Source organism: Tetrao urogallus (assembly GCF_951394365.1).
Source record: "Tetrao urogallus genome assembly, chromosome: 2".
Lineage (NCBI taxonomy): Eukaryota > Metazoa > Chordata > Aves > Galliformes > Phasianidae > Tetrao > Tetrao urogallus.
Window position 1 is genome coordinate 12,359,188 of NC_136814.1, and position 21,481 is coordinate 12,380,668.

Below are 21,481 nucleotides of genomic sequence, written 5' to 3' on the forward strand. Positions count from 1 at the left end.
CAAAACATTCCTGTTATTGCCAGGAATTATATATCATATCTCAGAATAGTAATGACAGAAAAAAATCAATGCCAATTTTGTTAATGCAATCAGTCTGAACATATTTAAGGGCTTATATTTTCTAAGGTAATATTAGAAGTTCGTTTCCAACCTTGCGATTCTATGATTCTATAAATCTAATTAATTCTTGTAGTGGTATTAAAATACCAATTTCCAGGTGTACCATGGGCAGAGAGAAAAGAGAGGTGGCATTCCAGAATAAAAACATTAACAATTTAATGATGAAAAAAGTAGAAGGGCAGCTGGGAAAGGGGCAATCAGGATGTGCTGCTAGTTTCACATGTAAGAGGATTAAAAACTCATTATGAAAGAAAATAAACAGCTATTTAGACAAGGTTCTTTTCTTAGCTAGAACTAGATTCAGGCATCAGAAAGAACTTCAGGAAAACAGGATTGAGTATAAACTCATCTGACATATAGCACATAGCTACACGTAGCTATATAGGACATAAGTACATAGCTACATAGGACAAAACAATTTAAGGAAGAAGAGACAGAGAACCATCTCATAAAGGTGGATAGTCTCACATTATATTATAATGGGAAAAAAAAAAAAAGATGAGAAAATGAATAGCTTGACACTGTCAACCAAGAGCTGTTGTTTAAAAAAGACAACAGGAATTCATTCAAAGAATATTTAAGAAATCTGGCAGAAGTGCACGTGCCATGATTGAACTGGGATAGATCATACCAAAACTGGCAGCAAAAGTGGCATACACAATCCTACCAGTGCACCATTTAATATAACAAAGTGACATAGCTTGAGGATAGATAGGCTGGAGGCTATGTCACAAGAAGCCTAGAGAAAGTTTACAGAATAACCTGGATTCGTCAACTAGTGAGACTTTACTGAAGGTTATACGCTTTATTTCAGAAATCCTGTTTTGTTTTTAAAGTAATACTAATACCTGCCATTAGAGCTTTGAAATTGTCTCACTTCACATGGATGTTTAATCTGAAAAAAAATTTTCTAGGAATAGGTTCAATAATTTCACTTTGCAAGCTGTTCACTGTTAATTCTCTCTTTATTAATTCTAGCTTAATTCTCTAAATTAAACTGTTCCAAACCTTTCAAGTACTAATCATACACACATTTTTTTCTGCATGTCCTGTCATAGACTCTTGATTTACTTGCAACAGAAGTGCCATTTTTAAGCAAGCTGGGCTCTGAGCAAGCTGACTGAGCTGTAGATGTCCCTGTTCACTGCAGGAGAGCTGAACTAGATACCTTTTAGGGGTCCCAACTAAAACAATTCAGAGATCCCAGAGATGGCACAGTAAGTCCTCCAAGAGGCATTCTGTACCCACAGATTTCAATTGTACAATTGGCTAAGATGATCTAGAATTTGATAACTTCTTAATATCTACTTAATTGTAATGATGTTCATTAACCGTTATTACATTGGCTAATTCAATCTTAGAGCTTATAGTGAAAGGTACTGTACTTCAATTACTTGAAAATTAATTTAAAAAATCTAGAAATAAAATGTGCATGACTATTTTCAGTACATTACATAATAAAATACTCTTTCTAAGCTGTTACATTAATCATGCAAGTCCTAGCACTGAAGTTCAGAATGGCTTCTACTCTCTCATCTGAACTAACCTCTGCTATTCATTGTATTTGCAGAAATTATTCATAAATAAATTCTGTCTTTAGGTTTTACAGCAGTCTATGTAGACACAGACAACAAGGGAAGTCCTCAACCCAACATGTTGTACTAATTGCCATTAGCAAATACAAATCTATCCAGAGGCAAACACCTGGGAGCTGTGGTTCTTGGATTAAAAGAGAAGGATTAGGAAAAAGAAGAATACCAGAAATTAAAACACAAAAAATCAGGTCTAAACATACTGCAAGAAAGGGATGACAGAAGTATGATTTGTGTGATTCAAAGACATGTTTTCAAACCCATAGCAAGCACTGAAAATCTATTTGAATTTGCTTTTGGATATGAACAATTTTAACTTCTTTTCTAAGAAAACAACTGGATTATGTTAAGTAACTTCTCTGTTTGCACATACCCTCTAATACCTTTTGAGATTATCGACCAATTTTAATGAAATTTGGTGAAGAACTAAGGCTTCAAAGATGGAAACTTCTCTGAAATCTTCAGAAAAATCAAACCTTAATTCTCTCTTGCCCATCTGGAAAGTGAGAGATATGGTAGTCAAATTGGGATGTTCTGGAGTGGTTCTTGTTCTTGAGAAAATTCTGGACACACAAGATGAAATCAGGCTTCTTTATTTCCATCATTCATGGGAAAAAAAATACAGTTGTGGATACTTCACAATCATTTCTTTCTTACCCCCAATATTATTTCTAGTCCTGTTGCTGTTGGGCAAATGAAAAAACAATTACTACATCTTGGAAATAGTTTGAGTAGACACTAAGGTGCCTTAGCTCTAAGTTTTTGTTTTATACTGATCATAATGCCATAAAATGGTAGAAATTGGGGGTCTTACGAAAAGCAGAGAATGGAACAGCAGAATGACAGATTTTGGGAAAGCACTACTGAACTTGGAAATAGAGTGTAACTGTATAGGAATGGTTAATAAAAGGAGTTAAGAAAAGACAGCCACGTCTTAGGAAAACAAAGTCAAGTTGTAAAGGACAAAGAGCCTTGCTGAAACAGAGGGGTAACAACTTTAAACTAAAAGAAGGCAAATTTAGACCAAGCATTAGGAAGGAATTCTTTACTGTGAGGATGGCGAGGCACCAGAGCAAGATGTCCAGCCAAGCTGGGGACGACCCATCCTTAAAAGTGTTCAAGGCCAGATTGGATCTTTGCAACCTGGTCTAGTGGAAGTTGTCCCTGCCCATTGCAGTGGGTTTGGAACTCAATGGTCTTTAAGATTCCTTCTAAATCAAACCATTCTGTGATTCCATAATAATCTTCTTTCTCAAATATGATAATTGGCAAAAAAACCTAAAAGGAAGCCTCTCTCTCTGAAATAAATGCATTACTAAAGTCCACTAAAATGCAAAGACTTTAAGAGTTCAGAAAAACAACAACCAAACAAAGGAAAACAAACAAGCTAAGTTCTGAGAAAAACAGTTGTTTAAACAAGTACAGGATAAATACAAACATAAGCCAAAGTAAAACTTCACACAGAACATGAATAAACCTTTACTTGAACATGGTTTTATTTGGAAAATGGCAGAGATGAACACGATCTGCAGAAAAAAGAAAACTTTAAATTAAGAAAAGTTATTGTCATTTATAGCATTCCAAAACCATCTTCCTGCATCCTGAATCTCAAGTTACTATTTTTTCTTCACTTGATTTAAAAACTTAGAATTCTAAAAATTAATACCAATACTGCAACTCTTGAGAGAGATATGTTGAATAATTCCTTCATCCAGACTACATTATATAAAGTGGTAAAACTCTTTTTAAAGAGCTGTCAGTATTGCGCACAAATTAGTAATAATCTCATAAAAGACATTTTCAGAAAACTTTTTTTTAAATATATGGATCAAAGCTAATCTCTTTGAGTATAGCAGCTGCTGGAAGATAACAATGAGGAAAGCACTATTTGCACTATCTATGCCCTTTTTTCTCCCTTCATCCCACTCGGTAAGAGGAAAGTAAAAACCCAGTTAGAGTTTCCCCATCAGCAAGGAGGCAGAATTTTGCGTCTACCAGGGGAGCACTGCGAGCTTCAAAGAAAGCACAGCTTGAATGCTCAGGAAACAGAGGGGGGTGCAAGCACAAAGCCCTAGAGACTTCTAAAAAGGACAAATCTTTCTTCTGGAAAAACAGAACTTACAGATCCAAAGACTAAACGAGGTGAATAGCCTGAGTTACCTTTTTAAATAATTTCCTCTGTTGTAGGAGAGCCTGATGTTTCCAAGGATGCCTCTTAATCTTTGTTTCAACTACCAGTGAACCAGGTTGGCAGGAGATCACATAGCCTTCTCCAGCCAAGCTATAATCTTTATCTTGCCTCTGTGACATGAGATTCCTGGCTTGCAGCAGGTGTGCTGACTTCTCCCTAGGACACTTCAGCAGTGTCTTGCCCCTGTGAGAGGTGGTGGCTCTGTAGTCAGGCTTAGCTCACTAACAGAAGTGGTCAGGCTTGAGTCTTGCTGGCATCCGCAAAGAAGAAGATGGCAGTTTATACCCCATTCAGGGTTACAGTCTAACCCTCTATGTGTTTTAAGGGTTCCAGGTTGAAGTCAAGTTAAAAGAGAAGTGTATTTTTTTCCCAGTTGGAAGGAAAGAGGGTGAAGGTGGTTCAGCCAATCTAAATACACGCTAAGTGCTCAGTACTTGCAGCTTCGTTTCCAAAGAATCTTTATAGCACAAAATATGGAGGTAAAATCCAATATCCTCTGTTGTCTGTTAGTTAACAAAAAAGATGAGTAGCTTTAAAAAACAAACAAACAAAAAAAACACTGAAAAAAAAGAATGAAGTTTCCAAACTAAAGGTAGGCTAGGCTATACCCACTCACCATATACTTAAATTGCTTGGAAGTAGCATGATTGTGTCCTGCACCATGGCTAGACAACTGAAAACAGCTGTGAAACAGTTCAATGGTTACTGAAGATATAGGGGAAAAAGAAGGTACAGAAAGTAAAAGCATAGTTATGCCTTTTTCAGGTTCAGATTATGACGTTTGTCTGGACTGGCATGGAAGAGTCAAATCTTCACCCTTGCTCAGGTTCACCACAAAATGCAGACTATTTGCATTAGGAGAGAACACAAACTCTGGAATGGTGAAGTCATGACAAGAATGAAAAACATTTGAATGTGAACATTCCTGTACTGCCAAGAGAAAGGATCACAGACCACAATATTTTGAAAGATTTTCATTTTAGTGGGAGTCATTAGAAAAATCTGGCCACTTAGCTTGCAAAGCAGGACGCAACTGTTTCCCCTTTCCATCTATGTCCACCAGCCTGTGCAGTGAATGAGAGCTAAATGTTTCCAACTTTTCCTGTGTTTCAAATCTCAGCAGTAGAATGTGGAAGATTAATACAGGAAAAACTGCAAGCCTATTCTCATTTCCTAAGATCCATACCAGTTTCTCCTACCTCCCCCTCTCTGTACAGCCCTCAAATCTGCTTCTGCTATCTTAAAAGACATTCTGCAGAGGTGCCCACATCTGCCCACAAGCCCTATGCTTAACTTTGGAATTGAAAAGAATACTGTAAAATTGAATTATTTCCTTAAAGAACATATACAAAAAAGATTATAGTATGTTTAGCCCAGACAAAGAGAACAGAACAAGGCTGTTGCAAAAAGTTACAAGAAGGTTATTCTGGAACGATAGCATGGTTAAAAGCTGGCTGTGGCAGCTACGGCAAGCACAGCTCCTTTTATTATAACTCATGCTCTGATAAAAATGTTCAGTCAACACTGAAGCATTTCATTTTAGAATACTACATGTTAGTCAATATAAATGCTGGCTGTCAAATAATTTATGTTTCTATTTTTTGTGTCTGTCCTGTTGAGTAGTACTATTTCTTTGCTATTTGCAAAAAGGAAAGAAAAAATCACCTCCCCCTTTTGAGACTGCAGCTGCTCACTGACCTACATCTTCCTGCCTTTGCACCATTCCTTCCCCTCTCTTCCTTGCCTTCATCCTGAGATCACCAGCCATAGGCTCAACCCATCTACCTTTCACCTCCTCTTGGCTTTCCCTCTGTAGCCTCCAGCTACACCGGCACCCCAGCAAGCTCGGCACACCCCTGACCTAGTTCTCAGGGTGCATGTTCTGCCTTGAGCAGCTCCACCTCACTCCAGCTGAGCACTACTGCACCACTGAACACAGCTCACTCCTCGGAACAACCAAGCTAGACTCTCCAGTTCAACCACTGCTTTATCTCACCACCCCATTTCCACCCTGCCTGGACAGTTTTCACCTGTGAGAGTGCTCTTTATCCCTTGCACTAACACAGGTTTTATTGACCTTGAGTTAAAAGTGAGAAGTTACAAAAGTTCCTGTTTTATCTTCACATGATTCCTTGCCCATAACATACCTCCCTAATTCTTAGATATTCTACCAGGTAGGTACATGTTTCTCATAAGCACGCTCTTCTCATAACAGATGTGAAAGTGGGATGTAAACCAAACTATTTGTAATTGTAACCTGCCTGCCTTACGATCTAGACAACTTTGTATGTAGTCTGAACATGGTAACTAATCAATATTAGATAAATTAGATAATGCAGCTTATTTTTCCTATTCCAAAAGTTACCAGTATCCATACATAAGACATACTTCTGGTAGCTTTAGGGACATCTTTCCAATACCTTGCACGTGTGTGGTTTCAATTTCTTTTCAAGATTCAATCCTGTTTTCAAAATATAGAATATTTCACAGCCCTGGAAACATTATTAGCCATTAAACTGCTAGAATATTGTTGTTTAGGAGCTGTACTAAATCTTACACATTGAACGATATGGACTGAAAAATAATCAGAAATCAAAAACTCTTGTTCCATTTTGCAATCATCTGCCAGAACAGACAGAACTCTGCTTGTTTTAATCGTGGCTGAATGAGGCTAATAAAGAAACAGGACACCAGCTGTTGCATTAGGCTAAGAAGAAAAGCTCATTGCCCAGCAGCCTATAAAGTAAAACTGGTTCATGTGCTTCTACTATGAGTTTTAAGAAATTATGCCAGAAGATTTATCACCAGACTTTGTAACTCTCACTATCATCATGATCTGATAGGTAAATATGTTTCCTATTCCAAGAAAATATGTTTGGCAAACATGATTGCATGCACTACAGATTGCCATCTCTCATACTTTTGCAACAATATTGCATTGCAAAACTTGAGCAAATCCTGTGGAAAATTGATGCTTTTTTTGGTCCAAGCAGATAAGTGGGCATAACACAGCCAAGAATGCAATGCTCTATGCAATACTCACAAAACACAGCCTTTAAATGTCAGCCATAAGCCAGGAAGATGTAAAATCTGAACAAAGGCAAGATAGGAAGAAGTAGCAAACAGTGTAGTTTGCAAACAATTTATTCAGTCAGCCAGTTACCTACTGAGAAGTGCCAGAATGCTGAGATATTTCGATTTGTTTTCCCAACAAATCATCAGCCAAAATAATAAGAAAGCAAAAGAACCTTAAACCATCTTTCAGACTGTGTTTTTAAAGCAGAAGTCTTTCTTGTGTATCTGGTTATAAACTCCTTAATAGGCTTTTCACACTATTCAAGTAATTTTATTTTTTCTATTCTGAAAAAAAATCTTCTAAATTACAATCCCCCACATCTCAGAGAAGTAGACAAGACACTATAAAAGGCCTAACCACCAATTTTCTGCCTGAGCTAACAGAAACTATTGGCCACAAGGTGAGAGGTTTGCATTCATTATGTTTCTGTCTTTATGGTCTGTCTCAAAACACGTCTCTCACTAGAATGCCACCACTGAATGGGTGCAATATGCGATCAACAGGAGGTAAACCGAAATCATGCAGTCTTTGTGAAATGTGTAAGCATCAGCCAGATGACAATGATGACTTGCAATCTGCTTGCCTTCAGACCAGTCTCCTCTAAAGATGAAGAACTAATGCAGAACTGAATTGCAACAAATCAATCGATAAAATAGAATATATTTAATTTAAACTCAAATTTCTGTAGGTAGACTGCTAGAAAATAAATGTCCCACGAGAAATGAGACCAAGCTATTCTGGCTTAACCAAGGCAAATAGAGCAGTAGATAGATAAACAGCTTTACACAATACTGATGACAAATCACTGATAAATTGAGAAGGCTGATGAAAATCCTGTATGAATGAAGGCACGTTTAATAAATACTGCTCCTATATGTACAAACTATTTTACAAGAGAAGAACAGAAAATACAGTCTTTATCTCAGAAAATTTACAATCTAAATAAATTCCACAAAAATTCAATATTTGCCATGCAGAAATGAGTTAGAATACAAGTAAACAGAGCTCCGTGAATTCAGGGAGTAATAAATTCTTGCTTTCTATGTGTCTCTTGTTGACTGACTTTGCTACCGAATATAGAGCAACTCACAGATGGCAACTTCCTCTTATTTGGTACATAGATCAAATCTCTCTTCTACTAGAAATTGTCCAGCAAACAGGAGGAATGAGTTCACCCAGCAGCTTCTTTTTAAACAAGGAATTTGCAGGGCCTTTCTTCCTTTATCCAGCTGCCTACTTTAAGAAAGAAGCTTTGTCAAATCATAATGAAAATGGCTGACAAATTCACAAGTTGTTAAGGAGCCGACATATATGATCTTGTTCATTACTAGCAAAGAGTTCAGTAACTTCCACTTTGGGAAAGCCACCAGAGATGGATCTCTAATGGAAAAGCCACAGTGATTTCCTTCCCAAATCAAAAAGGTGGCGTCAGGGCTTCTTTTATACAGTAAGACAGAAAACAGAAGAGGTTTCCTTTGTCAAAAGAAAAATTTAGGAAGAGCCAAGACACTGACAAAGAAAAAAGACACCAGAAACAGATAAGTCAACTTGTGCACTTGAGAATACTACGCAAATGTAGAGAGATGAAAGGATCTTGTAGACGTCACTTAATACTGATAACTGGTGCTGGCTTTCTATGCTGAACACCAATGCCCAAAGACCAAGACTTTGGGGCCACTCTGCTCACCTATCCATGCTTACTATAGACACACCAAACGAACACAAGATTGCTTTCTTGTAGACCTTTTTAGTCCTGCATCATCTGGTTAAAGACAGTACTCTTTGGTAGAATTGTATGTTTGTAGCTTTCACTACTGAAAAAGGCACGAGAGACGGCCAGTTAATTCCTTCTCAGGGACGCAGCTACACTTCTCCTCATGCAAAAGGTTTATCCCAAGGTAAAGCTGAATTTTATTAAAAATGCTCAGTTTCCAAAGCACATGCCTCCTGTCTCAATACAGAAAATTGGCACATAATTATGCTGCTAAAATGCTTGGATATGCACACAGCATATCTTACATTTCACACTACTGCACGTTTACGTACCATTCGATTCATACACATCTCAAAATTAACACAGACAAAATTGATAAACTATCCATATCTTTAAAACACATGTAGATTTTAAGAACAGTTAGGCTTAGGGTACATTAACAGCATCACTGTCTGTCATAAAACCAGGATGTTGTCACGGTATGAAATGAACAAAACATTTTTTTCTTTAAAAGTTGTATATTTTGCTAAGATACTGTATTTGTTTTGAAATCTTTATTTATTCCTGCTTGGTTACGAGTAAGAATCAGACACTGGAATCAAGGGTTCTGAGTTCAGCTTGAAGAAACACTGTTAAGAAACATTTAAAATCAAAACCGACTGACAGCTAAGTTCCACCCACGTGACTTACTTCATACATTATTTGATAAAGCAATTTTACGTTTCTCAACCTGGGATTGCACAGGACTGTAACACACACACAATAGAATCTACTTTCTAATGCTCCTGATATAATCACAGATACACCAATCCAATACTTAAAGGCTTATAAAAAGCCCACTATTGGCTCTTATATAAACCTAATGCATGTGGAAAGCAATTGAGGGGTGGCTTACAGGTGGGGGAGGACTGTGATTAGAAGAGAGGAAAAGTGTTGGTGATTGCATCAAATCACTGTTTTGTTTTCTTCACAATGAAAACAAAACTACAAAAACCAACAAGATTTCTCCTATGGGTTTTAACACTCCCCAACCTCCCAGACAATCTCAGACCACCCACACATGCAAAACAAAAAACTGTTTATATAACAATGACGCAAGGAAAGATTGTACGGTGACAACACAAAAGAGTGATGCCTTGTACTAGGAAGATACAACATCAACAGATATGCAGACTTGTGCTGAAGTAAAATGCTCCCTTTGAGCACGCCTGGTGTCAAGTGACTGCCAGAATTCAAAAGCTCATATTAGTTGAATATGAATAATAATTTAAAAAGCTAAGAAAGAAAATGCATTGATTTTTCAAATGCTTTCTTGGATCATAATATCCCTTCAACAAACGCTCCCTCACTGCATTGTGCCTGTGAGTTTTTTCATTGTTTGGTGCTGGTATCTGTGCTGTACCTGCAGCTCTAGAAGTGAGGCCGATCAGCAAGTGGCCTGAGCAGGAGATATGTTTGATCAGATCACAGCACTGGGATTCTCTCTGAGTAGCTGACAATGAGATAAAAGCTGACAGTCACAGACAGTCTTGAATTTATTTCTCAGGTTATATTCCCCATCTCAGTCACTACAGTCACTGACACGTGGCTGCTGATGACTCTAACTGTATTCTGCTGTCTCCAGCAGTCATCTCTACAGATCTTTGCCACAACACCGTGCACAACCTACAGATACCTTTACCTTCAAGAAGTGCAACCTACAGGGGCCTCAGAAAGAGAAACATTACTTTCAGAAGATGAGCCCTGAGTTTTGAGGGGGCACAAGGAAAAGATGGAAATCTGATTATGCGGACAGACTGGGGTACTCTCTTGCAACAACCCCAAGCTCTGGCATGTATAAATGGCTGTTGTGATTCCAAGTGTAGGTCAACAGCTTTGCGAATTCAAGAGCAGCCCAGCTGAAGTCTCAGATAGTACACATGAGTCACAGAGGGCTGTATGCCAGCCCTGAAGACCACATTAATCATTAGCAGTGACAGGAAAGCAGAAATTATAATGGAAGTTCCTCGAGGAAGCAGAATGCAATGTGTTGGCAGCTATAAAGACTCCAAGTCTCAGCTCCTCACCACAGATTAATCCTTCCATATTCCTTTTGCTCAGTGAAAGAATCTTCACTTGTTGGTAGGCTGAGAAGGGTGGAAATAGATATTTATGGAAGATGGGGGAAATAACACAGCACATGCCAAAAAAAAAGAAAGGCTGCAGCTGAATGATTTCCAAAATGACTGAGATGATCAGAATATACTAAGCTCTGCTGTGCTACATCTACACTAGATGCTTTCTCAAGAATTCGAAATACTTAGAGAGATACGGGTCACTCTCAGATTGGTGTTGAACACCCTTCTATGAGCAAGGGAGAGAGAAAGCCACCAGGCCAGAGCAGGTTATGCATTACCTTGTGCTGAAGACATATGTGTGCACTTAGATATTTTCAGCCCTTCACCTCGAAATTTCAGACCAAAGAGATCTTGCTAAGTGCTTCAGATATCTATCGGAATTAACATATCCCAAAGTGTGCATTTTTAGTCTGGCACAATATTGCTTGTTCCTGCTGCCCGCTCTGTTCCTTGAATTCTGTTTTTCTTCCCAACTCAATATCCATCCTGCAAAGACAACTCTCTCAGACAATGACCTCATAAAACTTCTGGTTTGGTTGTATTAAAAAAGTGGGGCTTTTTTTTCCTGTGGAAAAATTAGCAGCTAGCAATGGTAGGAATTATATGGCTGGACCAAGGATCATTGTAAGGAACTTCAATTTCCTGTTCAGTTGCTTGATGCTACCGTCTCACCACAACAAATGCTAATTGTATTTACAAAGACATTAAAAAATAAAAATTCTTAAGAGAGTTCATACTTCTGTTGGCAGCAGAAACAGATCTGCATAGCATGATAAACTAAGGGCTCTTTATGTTTAGTAATAATTTAGTAATGCTCTTTATGTCTAGTACCATATAAAACAGGATTTGAATCACCACTGCACATTTGCAAACAGCAAGCTGTGAGAAGCAACATGATGTTAACCATATTCTGGCTTAAGTTAGGTTTTATACAGACCTAGACAATCCCCAAGCAACCATTACCTTATCATTCTGCTCATTATACTCATGAACTGCTTCTCCAATGAAATGCAGCCAGCTACATCCCTTGCTAAGAAAGTACGTACAAAAATATGTATTACCTTACTTTTTCTGAAAGCGGTATTACTGCTTACAACTTTCAAAGGTACGTAATCCCTATGCTGGATTGGTGTTAGCAGGCAGGAAACGGGACTAGCCACTTCATGACTTTATTTTTGTTTTTATTTTTAACTCAATTAGAAAATTACTCTAATGAGCAAGAGTAAGTTCCTGTGAAAAAAATGTAGTTATTTACCTAAGATGTAGACATAATGTCAATTTAGGAGTTTAATACATACGGAGCGAGAAAGGAGTTCCTGGAGAATACACAGCATTTTCCAGAATAAGTGTATCGCAGCAATTAAGGAGACACTGATAATGCATTATTTTAGACAGTCTGAAAAATGAAAGGGTGCATAATCACCTTCTAGGTGAAATTACCAAGCAAGTTCAAAGCATTTGTTCTTTGAAGGAAAGACTTGAAATTAAGCAAAAGGGTTGAGATTTTAGCTGTAATTTTGAGATCATCATTAATGCTGGCCAAATTGTTATCCTCTAAAAAAACTACCATTTTGGCAAAAGTTAATTAAAAAAATGTAGACTAAAACTCCAGTAGTATTGTGCATGGCACCAGTGAAACTCAATGAGATTATCTGACTTTTTTTTTTTTTTTTTTTTTTTTAATGTGGATAGGTCCTCTGACTCTTGACAAAGTGATTTTCCAGAATGCAGAAGCCTGAATAGCATGTAAAGCTATAGCTATCTCACTAGGTAGTTAACCACAAGAACCAAAGTGGGCTTCTGTAACAATTCTGTCCAACCCTATCACCAGAGAAACGCTGCCTTCTTATACTATAGGATCACAGACCCACTTACACTGGATGAGTCAGCAAGTCTCTGGTCCAAACTTCCTGTTCAAAGGCAGGACAGTATAAAATTCCAAGCAGGAATTTGCACAGAGATTTGCCCAGCTAGGTCTGGAAAGCCTCGTGCTGCAGGTTCCACAGCAGTCTGTCTCAGTGCTGTTACCTGCATCTTGAATTTTTCTTCTCTTCACATGTGAAATCTCTCCTGTTTCAACAGCTATTGTCTCTTTTTCTCCTGTGCACTTCAGTAAAAAGCCTTACTCAGACCACACAGCCACCGCTCACCAGGCAGGTGCTCCAGTCCCCTGCCCATCCTTGGTGGCTCCCCGCTGGAGCCACTCCAACTTAGAATCATGGAATTGTATCAAAAGGGACCCTTAAAGCCCATCTAGTCCAACTACCCTACAGAGAACAGGTACATATGTGGCTAAACCAGTTTGTTCAGAGCCCTATCCAGCCTGACCCTGAATGTCTCCAAGGACAGGGCATCTACTACCTCTCTGGGCAACCCGTTCCTGTGCCTCACTGCCCTTATTGTAAAGAAACCTTCTTTATATCCAATCTAAATCTCCTCTCTTTTATTTTGAAACTACTTCCCCTTGTCCTAAAACAACAGAACCAAAGACTCTGCTATACCGTCTTCTTTCTTAACACTTCCCTTTAGGTAGTGAAAGGCTGCTCTCAGGTCTCCTTGGAGCCTTCTCATCTCCAGGCTGAACAGCTCCAGCTCTCTCAGCCTGTCCTCATAGGGAAAGAGTTCCATCCCTTTGATCATTCTCATGGTCCTCCTCTGGACATGCTCCAACAGGTCCACATCCCTCCTGCACTGAGGACTCCACATCTGGATGCAGTACGCCAGGTGAAGTCTCACCAGCACAGAGTAGAGGGGCACGATCACCTCCCTTGCCCTGCTAGCCACACTTCTTTTGATGCGGTCCAGGATACGGTTGGCTTTCTGTGCTGTGGGGGAACATTGCTGGCTCATGTCCAGCTTACCATCCACCAGTCCAAGACCCCAACTCCTTTTCAGCAGGGCTGTACTCTATCCTTACATCTCTCAGTTTGTAATGATAGTGGAATTGACACGACTTGGGTGCAAGACTGTGCAGCGTCAGTGGGCCCAAAGCTGACTGAGGCATCCTAGATGTCATCCAAAAACTGTCAGGTAAAAGTGGATCGATATACCAGCTATGCTCCTGTTAACACAACCCAAGATGCCACAGTCTTCATCTCTGTCAGGCTGCCCTGCTGGCTCATATGTAGTGGGCTGCCTGTTAAGACTCACAAACCCTTTTGGGCAAAATTGTTCCCATGTCATTCTGTAGCTTGTACCAATGCAGTGCAGCTTCGCATTTGTACTTGCTGAAATACTTGATGCTTCTGCTGACATATCCCTCCGGTCTGCCTAAATCTCCTCAACTGATCTCCTTCTTCTCAAGTACATTGTCTGGTCTCCCCAGCCTAGTGTTATCCACAAAGTTGGTGAGCAGGTATTCTGTTTTCTTTCTCCAGTTTCATGATAGTTCCCACAGCAGACCCCTGAGAACACATGACCAACCTCCAGGCAAAGTATGAACCATTAATCACTAGCCTTCAAGCCCAATGATCCAGCCAATCATTAGTCCATACACTAGTCTACCCACCAAGACTGCAATGTCCCAACTAGGATATGAGAACTATATTGCTAAAGTCAAGGTAGATGATACCCACCACTCTCTTCCAATTCACAGACTAGTCTCTTTATCATGGAAGACCATCAGTCAGCCAATTAGCATTTACTTTTTGTAAATCCATGCTTACTGTTCCCAGTCACTACCACCTTTATACTTCCAGAAACAGTATTTGCTGGAAAGTACCTATATCTTGAAGTTGGCTGGAACATTTGCCTTTCGTAAGTTATCAGGGATCTTCTTTATGTCCATGACCTTTCAAAGATGAGAGTGTGAGACTCTAGTATAACATCAGCCAGCATATTCGGATGCAACCCTTCTAGTTCCATGCATTTATATGGGCTGAGATTTCTGAAGAGATCCATAACTCAATCTTCCTTTACTGGGGGTTCCTCTCCTACTTAAATCTTGTTGTTCAAGGCTTCAGAGACTTTGTTAGTGAAAACCAACAGAAGCATTAAAAAGCCAATACAGCCATGCCTGTACCTGCTGTCAATAAGTCATCCAATCTATTGTGCAATGAATCACATTCTCAACATTTATTTATTTACTAGAAATGCAGCACTAAGAGCTCTTCTTCCTTCTCTTGAGGTCCTTTGCAGTTGTTAACACTAAATGAAATCTGACATTCCTAACACAATTCAGACATGTCCTCCTTTGTAACCTGTTTTTGCTTTAGTCTCTTGTGGATTGCCTGGTTGCACCAGAGGTCAGTCATAGGTTAACTGGTTAGCTAAGCCAGTCTCCTGGTACATTTACATTTCACAAGTACAGGGGTGAACTGCTCTTGTGTTAAGAAGAGGCTGTCCTTAAAGACCTGACGTCTTCCTTAAGCTCATTTTTTCCCACCGAACTACCATTTGCTTTTCTGCATGCTAGGCCTCTCAAACCAAAGCAAATAAATACACAGTGTTTTTCCTAAGGCTTAAACTTTCAAAAGTTAATTACCTGAATATAGGGATTTCCAGGTGCTAACAGCACAGTGACTCCAGTCCTACTGAAAACTTATTTGTCCTATGCAAAAAAATCTCTAGACTTGTATTAAAATCTAATGCAACGTAATTAAATCATTGCTACAAGAGTCCTTTACTGTTACATGTGCTTACATACTAGTCACATCTCAGCTTGCTGAAGACTGACTTCAACATTTCCTGCTTCCAAAGCATTGAGCTCATCACATAGCAAGGCAGATGACAGAAACAAGGGTGTGGATCTGAGACCTGTGATTAATGGCAGAGAGTGCTGGTGCAAACCAACAAATTTCTGGAGCTTGGAACTGAAAAGTCAGGAACGAAGGATGAGGAGCTCATGTCTATGGTGTCACGGAAGCAACAGGTAAAGTAATTGGTAGGGAATGCAGACTGGAAACCAACTCTTAACATCTTGCTGTCACTACAGCTATACAACTCTGATGGGGACCCTGCTTTCCATCAGTACATGCACAAATGAACAAGTCTTAAAGGTTTACGGGTCGGAAATGAACCAGGTTGGGATCAAAAAAGTCTCTCTTTTTTTTTTTTTTTTTACCCCAAACAGCACCAGTCAAAGATACTTCAAGAAGAAAAAGAAAAGTTCTATTCTGATCATTACAGTTGCACAATGAGGCTACAAACTTGGAAAAGTTGTTGTTTGATCAGCTTTAAGCCCTCCCTCCTTTCTCTTCCCTTATTAGTAAGTCTTATCGTACCACAGTAATTGCAGGAATCAATTTATTTTTTCCCCCCCACAGGGCTCATTAATATTTATATTGAGCTTCTAAAGTGCTCCAGTTAGACTAACTACTAAAAAAGCATATGAAGTGAATGCAATATATATGTGTGAGAGTACACCACAGAACAACTAGAAGAGGCATTCAGAATATACAAGAAAATGAATTCAATGAGAACAGCTGCACGGCATATTCTTTTCATTGTTTGGTGTTTGTTTTTTTTTTTTTAAAACAATCAATGTTTTCTTCAAAATCTTTGTTAGAAAGTGAGTTACGCTGTAGTGCAGAAATGAGATGAAGAAAAGCGTAGAAGGAAAAAACACTGAAAAGACTGAGGATGACTGCTGTAGTACTGAATTAATAGAAGAATAAAAAGGTTAGGAGGAAGAACAGATGCCAGAGGACAAAAGGTAAACACAATCAGCCTCTGAATTTTAGAGCGCCCACATGCCAGAGGTCATCATGTCTTCTGGCTATCAAATAAGTGAGGTTTTCTGAGTTTGACATCGTCCTGGGCTCCTTTCTGCTATCAGAATAGTTTGAAATCCGTGAAGAAGATGGTAGCCTGTTCACTGCAAATTTCTTCCCAGCATTCTTAGTGTAGAATGGGGAAAAAAACCCAAAACAAGTAATGAATAGCTTCATTCTATCTTGGAGGATCTTTAAGGCATCCAAGGAAATGATCTATCAAATAAATACAATTGTTGAATGCATATCATAGAAAAAATAAAGTTCCCATTGGATCAAACGTACCTATAGTTTTAAAATATGATATCCCCTACAACTGACACTCAAAATAAACAGAAACACAATAGCAGAAGAAATCACAGCTGGACCTTTCCTGGCTACTACAGTTAGATAACTAAATAGGCTAGCTACTGAATTGTGCCTTACAGAATGACCAGACCGGGTTTCAGATTCTGGATTAAAAGCACAAGGGAAATCTTGGGTCTAACTGTAGTCTAGCTTCCACCAGCCAGAACCAAAGCACTCAGACAAAAAATATATTACGTATAATGTAATAGAATATAATATTTCTTGTATCTAAAATATAATAATATATATATTAAAAGAATCTCAGAAGCTGTTCAAAGTGGTCTCTCTCCACTAAAGTAGCATACCTCTTCCCCAGAAGCAATAGCATCTCTTCTGGCAGGACGCTTTACTTCATCTTTATTATGCAACTACCTCCTTTACTTTCCTTGATATGCTACAGATTGCTAGAAGCAGCCTCTCTGCTCCCCTGCATTTGATCATCCCTACTTACCCTCCACATTCCGTTAAACAAAATTGTTATTTCAGAAAATTGGAGGCTTTGATGCAGCAGAATTGTTTCTCTTTCTGTCATGCATGTCTGCACACAAATGTTCTTACATCATTAAAATGCATTCCTGAGACTGTTTTAAAAGGCAGTGTCTCCAGTGCAGTGCTTTCTGTGTGCTCCCTAGAAAAAAGGCTTATTGAGCCACTTTCTGTAAAGCCTGATGTTCTAGTCAGCCAACTGCATGCAGCTATTGCTACACGCTCCTAGCTTAGAAGGCTTCACTGTACAGTACTTTTACTGCAGCCTCAGCACCATCCTTTGTCAGACCAGAAGACCTACCTGTCTCTTTCCTCTCCAACTTGCAATATAACACGCCTGAAAGTAAGCCCAGGAGTTAAAAACTGCCACAAGTCTCAAGTGCTAGAATCAATATCATCAGCCTCAACCCGAATATTCTAGCACTGTATTTCCCACCGTATTAGAACTGTTTACAGGTGAAATAATCTGAATAGGCAGTAAAAATATGTACGTGTGTGAGTCCTTGGCACAGTATTAGGGGAAATCAGAGCAACACGGAGGAAGACTGGAACCTTGACAAAACTGTTTCTGGTTCCTGCACAGACTTAACTGCGCTCCCAGCTACCATTTTTGCTGCTCCTCAGATCCCAGTTGTAAATGGAGGAGTATGCCTCAGCAGGGTGTTGCAAACATAAGACTGTGATGTTGCACACCTTCAGCAGTAAGCCATGTAAACAGACCAGGTAAGAAGGAACAGTATCTATTCCTGTAAAATAGGATAAAGCATAAGTACCAAACAGGGTGAGGCAGTTGGGGTGGGGAAACAGACCAGACAGGAATGGGGAGATTCCTACCGGGAGTGAGATTCCTGTTTCATACAGGACTCTTGTCTGTTATTGTTTCCTTCTTTCCCAGTCTGCATTAGAAGCAGGAAGGGAAGGAAACGGCAAGTAATTTGTAACACAGTGCGAGACTTGGATTTATCAAATCAGCTTTTGACAACTCTCCTGAACTTCTTAAAACTCTACTTCCTCAGCCAAGAGCACATCTCTCCCCTTCCCTTCCAACCACATGGTGCTTGTAGAACTTCACTAATTCCACAGGTACATCTACTAGAATTTCTTTAATTGTCTTCCCTTTCAGCCCAGTCTTTTCTTTCCTTTTTGCTCAGCCTTACTAATATTCTTCTTTACTTCTCCAGACATGTCTTTTCCATTAAGGAGGATATCCTAATTAATCTCCTCCCTGTGAGTTCTTTAAAAACTGCTACTGTATAGCATTTAATAATAAATGAGTAACATGGCTTAGTCCTTGAGATTTGCTAATCGAACAGAAAACAAGGATTTCTGGCATCATAGTGGCAAATAATAAAATATAAAAAGATTAGGAGATAGAAGCTAGATTAGCTTTCTGAAAGCAGATTCCAAGAAAGGCCTTTTTTATCATTGCACAAGGTTTTGTGCTCTTTTCATCCCACACAAGCCTGTGATCAGGAAACACCCATACCAAGGGAGACACCTAAAGCCAGACAATCGTTAAGCTTGACACTGGGCGTGCCTTCATTAGCAGTGCTAGGTGCGTGAGAGCTCCATTTATAAAAGATATAGGATAGCAGTTTACTTGTAAAATAGCGAAGCCCTTGCCACACTTCTTGCCTAAAGCTTTCAACAGGCTCTGAACAGAGATGATCAGGTGAGCACTGAGGCTCCTGAAGTAACTTCTCCATTCGCCTTTAACCATCACACCATGCTGTAAAGCCAACCTCTCCCTAATCGCTACAAGAGTTCCTATTAATGACAACAACAAGATGCAGAATTGGGATGCTTTAAGACAGATTCCCAAGCAGATTAGGTACTGCAGAGAGGTACTTACATTCAAGAACTAGGCTCTTCTGGCAAAGGAATATCTTTGGTTTTGTGATTTGTTCTTAGAGATGCTATACACCCACTGTTCTACAAAATGCTCACGTAAATGAGAAGTGTTGATTTGAATGAAAACAGCTTGAGAAAAGGGACTTGGATTTTAAGCTGTAAAAGGCTGTAAAGCAGACATCAGTGAAGCAGGTATTAAATCAACCATGCAGCAACATACACATCAGGAAGACAGCTTCTCCTGCCTACATTTTTTTGGTTATATCTGTACAACAATAAATCTCTCTCTGAAAACCTCTCTACACACACTCAGCTTTCCACTGGTGATTCGTACATTGCACAGTGAACTCCAGAATCGATTAAGATTTAAAAGGAAACTGCTCCCTCTCAGATTGTTGTCCCTGATACAAACTAGAGAGTAGTTAATAAAATAAGTTGCATGAGCATTCACAACTTTTACTGCAGTTTAAGATAATAAAAAATATGCAGTATCACATCCTGAGATTACAAGAGTTAGCACGCAAGCCAATGCCATACCACCTGTGCAATGGAGACCAAGACCTTCATAAAACTACCTTAATGAGCAACGTTGTGACTATTTTCAGAACTGAGACAGTGAGTAGCCAAATCTTACCTTAACTCCTTTGGTAATTCCATTTTTCTTACAGACTCCACTTTTTAAGACGTTATTCTGTTTCTGATGGTGATGATGATGTAGATGTCCATTACAGACAGCACTGGGATTAGCCATCTGTTTAAATTAGTCAGATTCTCAGTTCTTAAGGGTGTCTTGGGTCTTTCTACAGTACAAAAGACAGTGGGATGAACAGATAAAGTCCTTAGTTAAGGCCTGAAAGGTATCCAACTGGTCTGTCAGGATTTTCCAGGATGAGAGGAGGAACTATCTTTTGCAATATCTCAGAAACTTAGAACTCCTTCTTCCATACACCTTCAGTTCCAGCAACCTAGAATGGAAAATGCATAGCAGAAGGTGTACTCTTAGAATCTCTGAAAAACACTGCTCATTGTCGGCTATTGTATGAACACAGCTTTTATGAGTCAACAAGACTGCTGCAGCTATCAAGAAGTGGGTGGACTCAGAGGCGGAGACACTTAAAGATATATTACCTCCAAATACCTCCCAGTGAGGAACATTACACTTTTTTTTTCCTCTCAATTACACTCCATACAGAGCTATATTTCTCCATTTAAGGCAAAATAATAAAATGTTTCGAAAAATTAAACAAAATAATTTGTTAATTTGCAAGCTTCATCTTATGAAGAGTATGCTAGCTGAAAAAATGTAGTGTTTACTGAGCAGAACAGAACACTCCTTTTTTTCCTGTTATTTTAAATCTCTTATAGGCAGTAATAGACACAAAATTAACCTTCCAAGGAAATGGAAAGCATTTCAGTATTAAAATGAAATCTTTACTTAGAACTAGAAACAATTTCTTTGGCTCCATCTTACAGATACATGCACGGGTCTTTACCATGGTGAAGTGGCCCTTTAAAATCAGTTTGGCATGCATTATGTGAAATTCCATGCTATTACAATCAGTAAGAACCTGATTTTTATAAAGTACATCAATTTAGGTTTATTATTGTACTTCAGGTTTTAGTGGCAAAGCATAAAAGTAAAGGTGTTCCTGGCAACGTGTGATAGAATTCCTTCCTCCAAAAATAATTAAAATTAGCATGGAGACAGATTAAAGGAAAGCTATACAGTAATATCCATTTTGGAAAACAGTAAGGATAAAAGGTTAGGAGAGTAAAAATATGTGGAGTGTTTTAATTAGAAAAAAACCAAAAACCTATGTCATCTTGGAAATGAAACGTAAGCAATATATAGAAAATGCAGCCTAAAACTGGAGTACAAGATGGAGGAGATTAAATACTACATGAGCACTGAGAAAATACACAAAAAAAACCACATTGCATTGACTTTGCAAACTTGTTTTAGCCATGTATTGAACTGCTAAAATATATTCTTCCTTTGAAGGTTTGCAAAGTAGGATTCCTGCATAGGTTGAGACCAAAGCATGCTAACGCAACACAGACCTGATCTGAACTGCATTTAAAAGGAATATCTGTGTATTTATTTCTTCTTCATTATGCTTGTTTCATATCACTTTCTGATTTGCTGAGTTTTCCATTAAGATGTGTAGATAACCTCCACAATACATTACCTGGTAGCACTTCAGTTGTGAGGAAATCCATCCTTTACTAGGTTTGATTTTGATCTCCTCGGAAAGAAGACTTCTACTTACATGTT

The 21,481-nt window shown here is 38.8% G+C and overlaps 1 protein-coding gene across 1 annotated transcript in view; it reads right to left on the reverse strand.

Moving 5' to 3' along the window:
- SPTLC3 (serine palmitoyltransferase long chain base subunit 3) overlaps positions 1-19,957 on the reverse strand; it is a gene marked incomplete at both ends in the record, with an annotated part of 75,950 nt that extends 55,993 nt beyond the window's left edge. Inside the window, one exon of the mRNA XM_079532497.1 lies at positions 19,841-19,957. Coding sequence (XP_079388623.1) covers positions 19,841-19,957 — 117 coding nt within the window. The remainder of the gene's footprint in view (positions 1-19,840) is intronic.
- Between the last annotated feature and the right edge of the window lie 1,524 nt (positions 19,958-21,481).